This window comes from Pleurodeles waltl, chromosome 1_1, assembly GCF_031143425.1.
Source record: "Pleurodeles waltl isolate 20211129_DDA chromosome 1_1, aPleWal1.hap1.20221129, whole genome shotgun sequence".
Classification (NCBI taxonomy): domain Eukaryota; kingdom Metazoa; phylum Chordata; class Amphibia; order Caudata; family Salamandridae; genus Pleurodeles; species Pleurodeles waltl.
In genome coordinates this window covers 567,523,462-567,536,108 of record NC_090436.1, presented here as the reverse complement: position 1 = coordinate 567,536,108, position 12,647 = coordinate 567,523,462, and the positions used below count along the sequence as shown (strand labels likewise).

Here is a 12,647-nt window from a genome sequence, read left to right as displayed (position 1 = left end):
AGGGAGATGTTTTCCTTTGAGAGCAGAAGCTGGGGTTGTTGGGAGGAAACAAGGGGGAGTTGTGGAGGAAAGGTGCTGATATGGGATCCAAAAACAGAGAAAAGAGAGACAACCCCAAACCAGATAATCAATGTTTCACTGCTGGTGTGCAGGCCTGAGGGTTGGATTCAGTCGAGAAGGACAACCGGGATATAGATTTACTCTAATGAGCTGCTAGACTGAATAAGCTGTGCAAGACAGATAAAGGAGTTCTAATGAGGCCTAAGAATCTTGCCATTCGTACTGTTTTCATCCTTTAAGTTTGGAAGCAATTATGTATTTTTGGAAGACATTTTTGAACAGCTCCGTGCACAACGAACATTCTTTTGTACTTCACTTGTCATAGTCAACGTTATTTAATAATACATTGGTCCGATCAACTATTAATTCAAATTTAATTTCCTGTTTTTTTTGCTCCAAAATGAACACACATTTAAACACATTTTCTAAAAAGACAACAACCATGTGAACACTTTGTGGATACTTTAATTTTATTTTAATTCAGCAAATGCTTCAGAATTCATAATGACAGAATTTGTTGATTCATACAGAGAGCAACATTAAGTATTGCAAAACGTATCATTTCAAACCAATTACAGTAACCGTTAACAATTAAATGAATGATCTATACAACTTTGAGTGCCTATTAGGTATGTTGCACACCAGCCCTATGAAGTGAACATTCTTGACACACATTTAAGGTGTAATTTATTTCAACAGTTTTGTTTGGCTTTAACAAAATTAAAATGCAAACAAACACAGCCACAGCTACTACATGTAACTCATTTGTGTCATAGACTTACAAGACTATGGGGTGTGTGAGCTGAGGAACCTGCTTCTGTAATCAGCCAGTGGTGAACTGTAACTGCGAAAGCTGAAGCAGTGAGACCTAAGATAAATTCTAAATGCCCAATGGGAAAAATGTAACTGAAAAGTTTATATATAATTTACGAGAAACGAACAATGGGGGGAAATGCAAGGAACGAAGTATAAACGACAGGGGTTCCCGTTACTTGCAGAGAACATGAGTCACACATTAGTCCCAGCATTGGTCTTACCATTCCTACTTACTGTTGCAAGGGTGAGCATCAGTGACGTGAGGGGTAAAGTGGATGGAGCTGACCCTCCTAGTATATTGTAGAATAAATGTGGTTTGTTGTGAAATTGTATTTTGAAAATATGAATCCTATCATTTAGACTCTCAATGGTAACATTTAGGAAAGTAACACTTGGATGCTAATGGTGTGTTAAAGGAGTGTATTTGTGACCTATTTAAAAAAATAGAAGCTAAACAGCTTACCAGCTGTTATTGCTGTCTAGTACGTGTCAATACCACATTTTTTAACACATCCTCTTACTATTACTTAACAGCTAGCATACCATAAAGTGTAATTTGCACTCTACCCTTGCGAGGCATGAATGAGAACACAAGAACCAATACCGCTGGACTCTGTATTGGTGCTAGCGTCTGTCACCATTACTATTTGACACTATTAATATGTGTTATCAACAAAATGAATGAATTATTTAGAATACTTTTATGGAAAAGATTGAAATGCTACTAAAAAATAATAAATACATGACCGGGGTAAAATGGCTGTAGCTTCACACTCTAAAGGAACAAGGATTGCCAAACCCAACAAATCTTGCTTTAATGTGGTAACACATTCAAACGACATTTGTACATGCCTGTGCATTAGTTATCAGGGCAAAGTTAGATCTGTTACTTTACTAATGCTTGTTATTCTATAAACTCTCATATGAAAAATTAATTCACAAAACATTTTGCATGATTACTCCAGGAAACTGCAATTGGCCCTAGTTTTCAAGTGTAACCTGGAAAACGTTTGTGGATTCCTGAAATGAATAAATCAACACCAACGTAAGGTAGTAAACATGCAGGTGCATATTCACTGATTTATATAGCGCTTCATATCGCTGGTGAGGCAGCAAGCACTTAGATTAAAGTCAGATTCCTGGCACGCTTTCCGAGTGTGTGGTTTAAAGGGTGTGGGGTTTAGTTTGCCCTAGGAGTAGGTATCGTGCCAGGTTTGAGAGACTCAGAGATGTGCTTCAAGCATGAGCGGCTAACATGACACCAACTACGCATAAGTGTGCAGGGCAGTATAAAAATAGGAGCAACTGTGTATACTAGTAACTGTGTATACTAGTAACTGCTGTTACCCATCAATCTAAACTACCTTTACTAGGAAGAGTCAGGGCTTGGCGCTCTAAGACATCTATGTACCGTAGGTGTCTGCCGTGATTCCCAATAAATAAATGTTCAGTTGTTTTGCTATACAAAATATCTGTTGTGATACAGATATATTGTGGCTCTGAATTGGAGCTACTGAGCAAAGACTTTTGAGCTACGGAACTCGGACGAGCGTATTGCCATTCCGCGTAACCTCTTCAATGCCACCCTTAAGTAAATGTCAAGGTTCAGTTATACAGCGCCCAATACCAGTATTAAACTCGAAGCACTACTACTTTTGCGACGCACGGGAACTAAGCATGGCAAGTCAAGTGGTGTGCTCAGGATCGAATAACAAATTCAACAGAGGTCAGTGTTTGACCACTTCTCTTCTGGAGTTATAGTAGTAAAGTATCTCCTTGTACACCACTCAATACTTCAAGCAGTGCCACTTTCAAGAAGTGGGAATAACAAACCCTAGCATTACAATGCACTATAATACCAATCTGACAGTAGAAGTCACTACACAATTGCTGGTAACAGTTGTGAATACAAATACTTGCCATCTTTAGGAGCAGACAGTATCATGCCCAGCACCAACAATGTGCATTGTGAGATCCATTTAGGAATATGCAGATACTCAGTGGCGACCTGAGCCACAAAGGGATTATTAGATGCTGCTTCCCAGGAGCGATTGAGAAAAGATTCAAATTAAGGCACTATCTATTAAGACACCAAGGGAATATTCTAGGTATTTATGTTTATTTCAGCAGTTTTATTTACAAAGGATGTGGGCCCTTTACATGAGCACCAGTTACATTACACAAAGACAGATTCATTTTTGAGGGCACAGGGAGATTCACTGATTTGTCCAGAATCACATGATGTTGAGCAGACGCCAGGACCGGACCTTGGTTCCCCAATTGTTGGCAGTTCTGGGCACAACGCGGCATCCTCTCCTAGGATGGGAAGGAGAAGAAAGGGTAGAATGTCTGGCCATAACATCAGCACTTGCTTTACCTCGTCATCCTTCATCTGGATTGTTGTGCTGAATGCACATGGCGGAAAGGTAATTAGAGTCCCTGGGTAAGAGGCATGTAAACAGATGTATTAGCCTGATTGTCCAGGTCAATTTTCTTCAATTTGATCCTTAGCTGTCCAAACAATATTTTTTCCAGAGAGAAGGAGGGGGTCAGCAAATAGAAGCTTGTACACCAGGTACCCGCGTTAGCGGACTTGTCCTTTGTTGAACATGAAACAAGTGCCCGGCTGTCAATGACCCTCAGCAGTCATGGCATGACTTAGCCTGTGCTCACTGCTGTTAAAGATAACGTGTTGCGCGGGCTCTATCTGCTGCAAGACTTAAAGGACACTTTGAGTTAAATGATGGACTTGTCCACTCTCGTCTAAGAAAAGGACCCATTTATATTATCTGCTAAAACAATCTCTTTTCCATGATAAGAGGCACCCAGGACTCAGTGTCCGTATAACCCAGCTGTGGTAGCAGGGTAGCATTCTTCAGATCTACAAAACCCACACACAATAAGGAGGAGCAAAAGAAAAATAGAAGAAAAGAGTGGAAAAGATGGAAGGAATAATAAGAGACAACATACAACATGAAGGAAGATGGCAATGAGGAAGAAGAAAGGCAGGTAAGACGAGAGCCAAGATGAAACAAGGGCAGGAGAAAACAGGATGTAACTCAGGGAGCGGGAAGCGAAAGTACGGGGAGAGGAGAAAGCAAGGCATTCTGGGAGAAAGATAAACAGTAATAGCAGGATTCAAGGCAGGGGGGACAGAAGGATATATGACAAAATGGGAGCGAGGAGGAATAGTCATGGAAGGGAGGTATACATTGGATGAAAGAAGGCCGGGAGAGAGGGGAGAAGGTAAGACATACGAAGAGAGAATAGAAAATAAAGACTGTGTTTCAAAGAAAGGAGAGAAAAGAATTGAGGGGAGGAGGATGAAGGGAGACATGCACGGGGCATGAGCCAGATATAAGGGAGTAGAAGTGAGCGTCAAGTGTAAGTAAGGAGAGAGAAAATGAGATAAGACAGAGAATCTAACTTAAAATATGGAAGGAGAAAGGATGACACAACATGAAAAAGGAAAAAGGAAGACAAGCGGAGACTAAAGAAAAAGTAAGGCAGCATGTTTGAGAGGAGAGTAGAGAAAGGGACAAAAGATGAAATAAGGCAAAAGGAGGAAATGGGGACAGAAACTAGATTAGGGCAGGGCGAGAGAGAATAATTGGGGGGATTTCGGAAGGAAGTGGGGAGTAAAGGGGAATGGAAGCAAGTAAGAGACAAGTGAGAACAAGAGGAAGTAAGTCTGACGGAGTGAGGAAAAAGACAGAAGTGGACAGAGAAGTAAGCAGATATGCAGTGAGAGGGCGAAATAAGGATGGAGAGGAGAACGCAAGGCAGGAAGACTGGAAAAGTAAACAAGCACGGTGAGAAAAGGAAAAAAGGCTGGAAGAGAGGAGGAAGTAATGCAGTAAATGCAGAGGTTGAAGTGAGTGGGATGGGTGGGGAATGATGTGCCCCTACCTTTTTAAAATTTAACAAAGACAGTTGTACTGTTTGTTAAAAGACAACCGTCCTGGATAGTTGAGATTCAATCGGTGAAATGGAAGGGATGGAGATTCTGTGCAGTGAAGCCGAGGGAAGGACAGAGAGTTACAAAAAAACACAAGTTGTCCTACCAAGGTGTCTGCTGCCTGAACGAAATGTAAATGTGTGCAATTGGGTAATCTGCAAAAGTAAAGGCTGCTTGGAAGCTAATATTTACTATATTTGAAGGAGTCACCTGGAGCTTCCTGACGGGAAAGATTTATTATTTTCAGGCTGTTGGTGCAAAAGTGTTAACGGACACTTCTAACAAATGTTTGCACTAGGTGCAGTCTGACGGCACATTATTGAAAATTATATTTTGGAAGCATTTTTTTAATCTTAAAGCTAAATGTTTGTGCGCATTTTGTTGCAGACTATCTTATAATGTACGCAATGCAAGTTTAAAATAATGACTTTCTTAGTCACAGGGCTTTAAGTCGTAGGGTGGCTCCTCGTAGCACTTAAGATAAACAAGTCACTATTATCCACTGAATGAACCAGGATTCAAATCTGTATCTCACTGGTTACATACACAGACTGACACCTGCAGTATTACTCTTTTAAGGTGTGCACATTATTTTTTTATATGCAGTCACCTGAAAGTGAAAGGCCAACAAAACATCTATAGAATAATTTGCTCTTTTTAGCCACACGTTTGACAACACCCCTATTGCACTGAGGATCACAGTTTCCTTACTTTTTTTAAATGTACTTCAACTGCCGAGTAAGCGTCAGATAGTGTGCATTAAATGGAAATGTATGAGGTGCATGTAGTCACTCCTTAGAAAACCTGTTTGCTCCTCATAAGTGCTCGTACTCTCCCCACTGAATGTACTGCAGCAGTGCTGAGAAGCAAATGAAGCAGCACCCTAATATAGTTTTGGGAAATGCAACGAGGCTAATAATTGCGTCTAGGTGCACTGTTTATCAGCTTGTCTTAGAATGCAATTAACAGTAGCTTTCCAAGTACGAACTTCTAATATTGGTCTGATTAACCCTGATAGTTTGCGATAACCAGATATCACACAATTATCAGACATGTCTTGTTACACAAAAAAGTAATTTATTGGCTGTGGTAGGGTGTGACGGTGGTAGTGACGTTCAGACAATCCATAAACTTCAAAGCAATATTTACAAACCCAAAGTAAACACATACAGGAACATACACTATGAGATTTACACCAGCACAGTTACTGGTACAGTATAAAAAACGACTGCAGCTTTTTCTTTAAAAAAATAATACCTGTTCATTACATTGCTCCTTTTGGTCTTTGTTGTCTTGTTCTTAATACATCATTTACAATTTGTAAACAATATTAGTATTAAATTTCATTTGGATATATACATTCAAATATATATATATATATATATATATATATATATATATATATATATATAACACTACAGTAAAAAAAAAACCCTGACTTCTTGACCTGCACCACTGAGAGTACTCGTTGAGCGAAGGACAGAATGGAGGGAGGACTCTCATGAAGGCGGTTTAACATCGGTCTGAAGTTCATCCTCCTCCTGTGAAGATGTTTGAGCCTGAATGTCACCAACAGGAGCAACGCTTTCTGAAGGAGATGACGGACCGGCACTAGACACATTGCTGGACGGCCCACTACTAGCTACAGAAGAGAAGAAAAGAAAACTGGCATGAAATTAACTGTTTTTAATTAAATCAAATACATCTCTCGTGGAATAACATTAGCCGAAATAGTAAGTAACTTCACCTTGGTTCCATGTAGCATCTTGTTTGCAGACAAATCCTGACTTCTAAACATTTGCTGCACAGTTATTTTCAACACACTACATATATATATGCAAAGGTACCTCTAACTTTGAGATTTCAAGGGTAAAAAGTAGAACTATTATGAGTGTGGAGCACCTTCAACTAAAACTAGTTTCCCATTTCAATGTTTCATTTAAATAGTATAATCATTTTTGTTAACTATTTAAACATACTAATAATGTATCAAACATGCGACCTTTAAAAATACACCACAAACCATCAACACTTATTAGAACATTGGAACGTTGGCAGCTCCATTGAAAACAATGGAGTGCTGCGGGCTTTTACTGGCCGGTAAAAGCCCGCAGCGCCAACATTCCAATGTTCGCTTTGTTCACAGCAAAAGCTGTGAACAAAGCCTCACTGAGCCCGAGGGGATTTTAATCCCCTCGGGCTCCATGAGCAATTTGTTTTATTTAATAGAACATTCTGCCCTGAGTGGCAGAATGTTCTAATAGCCTTAGAACCCGCCATAGCGGGCTCTACCGGCTATTAAAGGCCCTTTCCCTTGTTAAGTGCCCTTGCCTTCGGCTCGGGCATTTAACGCGGGAGCGGGCCTTTAACAGCCAGTAGAGCCCACTACGGCGGGTTCTAAGGCTATATTAAAAACGTATCAACATAATTATACAGTGAAACTTTATGGCACCCTTTCAATTCATAATAGCATATATTACTTACATGTAATTTCCAGCTGCTACACTACACATGATGTGATATCACATACATTTCCCTTGACCATCGATATAGATCAAGTAATATCTGATTCAAAACAATTCTCACAGAACTTAACTAATCTGTAGTCTACTGGTAGCCATTACGCCTCACCAAGAACCAGTTATAAGAAACTGTTGTCTGACCCAGTCTCATGAACGTATTAATTAGGTTATGGAATTTAAAAATAATATATCGTGTTAGGTTTGATTTTTCACTGAAATATATGAGAGCATCTGAAACTTTTTGTGAACGCAATATGAGTTAGGTCAGCCTTTCGTGATATTTGTATTGTATTGCAACATTTACTGCAATAGGGTAGTGTAGGAAATTGGCTCTTTATATACTATCTCAAAGTGAGATATAGTGTGCACAGAGTCCAAGGGTTACCCTTAGAGGTTGATAGTCGCAATAATAGATAATACTAATGCTCTATTTGTGGTAGTGTGGTCGAGCAGTAGGCTTATCAGAGGATAATGTTAAGCATTTGTTGTACACACACACACATAATAAATGAGAACACAGACTCAAAGACTTAACTTCAGGCCAATAGGTTTTTATATAGAAAAATATTCTTTTCTTAATATAGCCTTAGAACCCGCTGTAGCGGGCTCTACCGGCTATTAAAGGCCCGCTCCCGCGTTAAATGCCCGAGCGGAAGGCGAGGGCATTTAACAAGGGAAAGGGCCTTTAATAGCCGGTAGAGCCCGCTACAGCGGGTTCTAAGCCTATTAGAACATTCTGCCACTCAGGGCAAAATGTTCTATTACATAAAACAAATTGCTCACGGAGCCCGAGGGGATTAAAATCCCCTCGGGCTCCGTGAGGCTTTGTTCACAGCTGTTGCTGTGAACAAAGCGAACATTGGAATGTTGGCGCTGCAGGCTTTTACTGGCCAGTAAAAGCCCGCAGCACTCCATTGTTTTCAATGGAGCTGCCAAGGTTCTAATGTTCTAATTTATTTTAGAACCACAAGATTCAGAATTCAAGTAAGTATATAAATTGTAAGGTACTTGGCATAGGTAAATATAGGACTTTGAAGTAAAACAGTAATGTACACAGTTTGGTATAAAATGTCAATAAGCTATTTTAAAAGTGGACTGTGCAAAATTCAACAGTTCCTGGGGGAGGTAAGTATAAGTTAGTTTAGCAGGTAAGTAAAGCACTTACAGGTTCAGTCTCCAGGGCATAGGCAGCCCACCGTTGGGGGTTCAAGTCAACCCCAAACACCCAGCACCAGCAACACAGGGCCGGTCAGGTGCAGAGGTCAAAGAGGGGCCCAAATAGCATGCGCGCCTATGGAGACTAGGGGTGCTCCAGTTCCAGTCTGCTAGCAGGTAAGTACCTGCGTCCTCGGGGAGCAGACCAGGGGGGCTTTGTAGAGCACGGGGGGGGGTCCCAAACAGGCACACAAAATACACCCTCAGAGGCACAGGGGCGGCCGGGTGCAGTGTGCAAAGTAGGTGTCGGGTTTTACATTGAAATCAATGCAGGGACCTGGGGGTCACTCTGGCTATGAAGGCAGGGCGCAGGGGGGCTTCTCGGGCCAGCCATCATCTGGGCAAAGATGAGGGCCACCTGCTGGTCACCCCTGAACCGGTAGTTGGTTCCTCTCAGGCCTGGGGGCTTCGGGTGCAGTGCTTCTTCCAAGGGTCAGGTTCTTTGTTACCGGGCAGTCGTGGTCAGGGGGAGCCTCTGGATTCTCTCTGCAGGCGTCGCCGTGGGAGTGCAGGGAGGTCATCTCAGGGTGGACACCCCATGGGAGACGCCTAGGGTCCTCGCTGCAGTGTTGGTTTCTCTGGACACGAGCTGGAGGCGTCGGGTGCAGAGTGTTGGGGACTCACGCTTCAGGAGTGAGGTGGGAGTCCCTTTAAAGATGGTTTCTTTTCGGTTGGTTGGACAGAGACGCTGTCCAAAGGAGTTTCTTGGTCCTTTGGGTTGCAGGGCAGTCCTCTGAGTTGGCAGAGGTCGCTGGTCCCACTGGATGCATCGCTGTTGCAGGTTCTTTGAATCTGGAGACAGGCCGGTAGGGGTGGGACAAAGCAGTTGTCGCCTCCGTCTTCTCTGTAGGGTTTTCAGGTCAGCAGTCCTTCTTCTTGTTCAAGTCATCAGGAATCTGTTGTCCTAGGTTCAGGGTTGCCCCTAAATACTAAATTTAGGGGTGTGTTTAGGGCTGGAGGGCAGTAGCCAGTGGCTAATGTCCTTGAGGGTGGCTACATCCTCCTTATGCCTCCTCCCTGTGGGGAGGAGGGCACATCCCTAATCCTATTGGGGGAATCCTCCAAACTCAAGGTGGATGATTTCTCAAGGTAGAGGTCACCTCAGCTCAGGACACCTTAGGGGCTGTCCTGACTGGTGGGTGACGACTCCTTGTTTTTCTCAGTATCTCCTCCAGCCTTGCCGCCAAAAGTGGGGGCAGTGGCAGGAGGGGTGGGTATCTCCACGAGCTGGGATGCCCTGGGGCGCTGTAACAAAAGGGGTGAGCCTTTGAGGCTCACCGCCAGGTGTTACAGTTCCTGCAGGGGGAGATGAGAAGCACCTCCACTCAGTACAGGCTTTGTTCCTGGCCACAGAGTGACAAAGGCATGTCTGGTGTGTGGCAGGCTGGCAGAAGCTGGTCAGCCTACACTAGAAGTCGGGTAGGTATTCAGGGGGCATCTCTAAGATGCCCTCTGGCTGTATGTTACAATAAATTGCACACTGGTATCAGTGTGCATTTATTGTGCTGAGAAGTTTGATACTAAACTTCCCCGTTTTCAGTGTAGCCATTATGGAACTGTGGAGTTTGTGTTTGACAATCTCCCAGACCATATACTCTTTATGGCTACCCTGCACTTACAATGTCTAAGAATTGGCTTAGGCACTGTAGGGGCATAGTGCTCATGCACATATGCCCTTACCTGTGCTATAGTGCACCCTGCCTTAGGGCAGTAAGGCCTGCTAGAGGCGTGACTTACCTATGCCACAGGCGGCCGGCTGTGGGCATGGTACTCTGAGGGGAGTGCCATGTCGACATAGTCTTTTTCTCCCCACCAGCACACACAAGCTGTGAGGCAGTGTGCATGTGCTGAGTGAGGGGTCCCCAGGGTGGCATAAGACATGCTGCAGCCCTTAGGGACCTTCCCTGGCATCAGGGCCCTTGGTACCAGGGGTACCAGTTGCAAGGGACTTATCTGAGTGCCAGGGCTGTGCCTTTACTGGGTGGAGGTGCTTCACACCTCCCTCTGCAGGAACTGTAACACCAGGTGGTGAGTCTCAAAGGCTTAAGCCTGGTGTTACAGTACCCCACGGCACTCCAGCTAGTGGAGATGCCCGCCCCCCCGGACACAGCCCACACTTTTGTGGACAAGTCTGGAGAAGATAATGAGAAAAACAAGGAGGAGTCACCCTCCAGCCAGGACAGCCCCAAAGGTATCTTGAGCTGAGGTGACGCCTGGCTTAGCAAATCCTCCATCTTGCTTTGGAAGATTCTCCCCAATAGGATTAGGGATGTGCCCCCCTCCCAACAGGGAAGAGGTACAAGGAGGGTGTAGCCACCCTAAAATACAGTAGCCATTGGCTACTGCCCTCCGGCCCTAAACACACCCATAAATTGAATATTTAGGGGCGACCCTGAACCCAGGAAAACAGATTCCTGACGACCAGAAACAAGAAGAAAGACTGCTGAACTGGAAGCCCCGCAGAGACGACGGAGACAACAACTGACTTGGCCTGTTGCCAGACTCAAAGAACCTGCAACAGCGAAGCATCCAGCGGGACCATCGACCTCTGCTGAATCAGAGGACTGCCCTGCAACCCAAAGGGCCAAGAAACTGCAGAGGACAGCTGTTCTGTTCAAACAACAAAGAAACAACCAACTTTAAAGGGACTCCAGTCTCACTCCGGAAGCATGAGTCTCCAACACTCTGCGCTCGACGCCCCGGCTCGTGTCCAGAGAAACCAACACTGCAGAGAGGACCCCCAGGCGACTCCAACGACGTGGACACTCTGAGACGACCTCCCTGTGATGACCTCCCTGCACCCCCACAGTAACGCCTGCAGAGAGAATCCAGAGGCTCCCCTGACCGCGATTGCCCGGTAACAAAGAACCTGATGCCTGGAAGAAGCACTGCACCCACAGCCCCCAGGCCTGAGAGAAACCAACTACCGGTGCAGGAGTGACCAGCAGGCGGCCCTCATTGTTGCCCAGACAGTGGCTGGCCTGAGAAGGCCCCCTGTGCCCTGCTGCATCGCCAGAGTGACCCCCGGGTCTCTCCATTGATTTCAAACTAAAACCCTACACCTACTCTGCACCCTGCACCCAGCCACCCCTGTGCCGCTGAGAGTGTATTTTGTGTGCCTATTTGTGTCCCCCCCAGTACTCCACAAACATCCCCCTAGTCTGCTCCCCAAGGACGCAGGTACTTACCTGCTAGCAGACTGGAACTGGAGCACCCCTGGTCTCCATAGGCGCCTATGTTATTTGGGCCCTACTTTGACCTCTGCACCTGACCGGCACTGTGTTGCTGGTGCTGGGTGTTTGGGGTTGACTTGAACCCCCAACGGTGGGCTGCCTGTGCCCCAGAGACTGAACTTGTAAGTGCTTTACTTACATGATAAACTACCCTTTACTGACCTCCCCCAGGAACTGTTGATTTTTGCAGTGTGCACTTTTAAAATAGCTTATTGCCATTTTTTCCAAAACTGTGTACATTACTGTTTTAATTCAAAGTTCCATATTTACCTATGCCAAGTACCTTATAATTTATGTACTTACTTGAATTCAGAATCTTGTGGTTCTAAAATAAATTGAGAAGAATATTTTTCTATGTAAAACCTATTGGCCTTTGAGTGTGTGTTCTCATTTATTGCCTGTGTGTGTACAACAAATGCTTAACCCCTAGGGTGCCTTGGACGAGGTGATCTCGTCCAAGGCACTGGTTCCCGGGTGCCTTAGACGAGATCCCCTCGTCCTGCACCCGGGAACTGGGGGAAGCTACTCTCAGTGCAGATGAAGGGCCTGTTGTAGAGGAGGACATTGATGTTCCAAGAGTGCAGCAGCCTGGGGCTGAAGGGTTTCCCATTAGAAGACATGACACCTGGATTGCCCCAAACATGGAGCAGCCACAGTTACCTGCATTTACTGGTCTCCCAGGGGGTAGAGTCAATACGGAAAACTTTTTGCCTGTCCATTTCTTTCACTTGTTTATGGACGATGTATTTTTGGAAGAGATTGTGGAGCAGACTAATTTGTAGGCAGAGCAATATTTGCGGGACAACGCTGCCAGACTTAAGCCTCAGTCTAGAGCTACTCAGT

General features: G+C 44.4%; 1 protein-coding gene across 1 annotated transcript in view; it reads right to left on the bottom strand.

Annotated features, from left to right (window-relative positions):
* Positions 1-507: 507 nt before the first annotated feature.
* Positions 508-12,647, bottom strand: part of PPIP5K2 (diphosphoinositol pentakisphosphate kinase 2) — a 1,112,711-nt gene continuing 1,100,571 nt past the window's right edge. Inside the window, exon 32 of the mRNA XM_069226183.1 lies at positions 508-6,476. Within this exon, the coding sequence (XP_069082284.1) occupies positions 6,334-6,476 (143 nt within the window). The 3' untranslated portion in view covers positions 508-6,333. The remainder of the gene's footprint in view (positions 6,477-12,647) is intronic.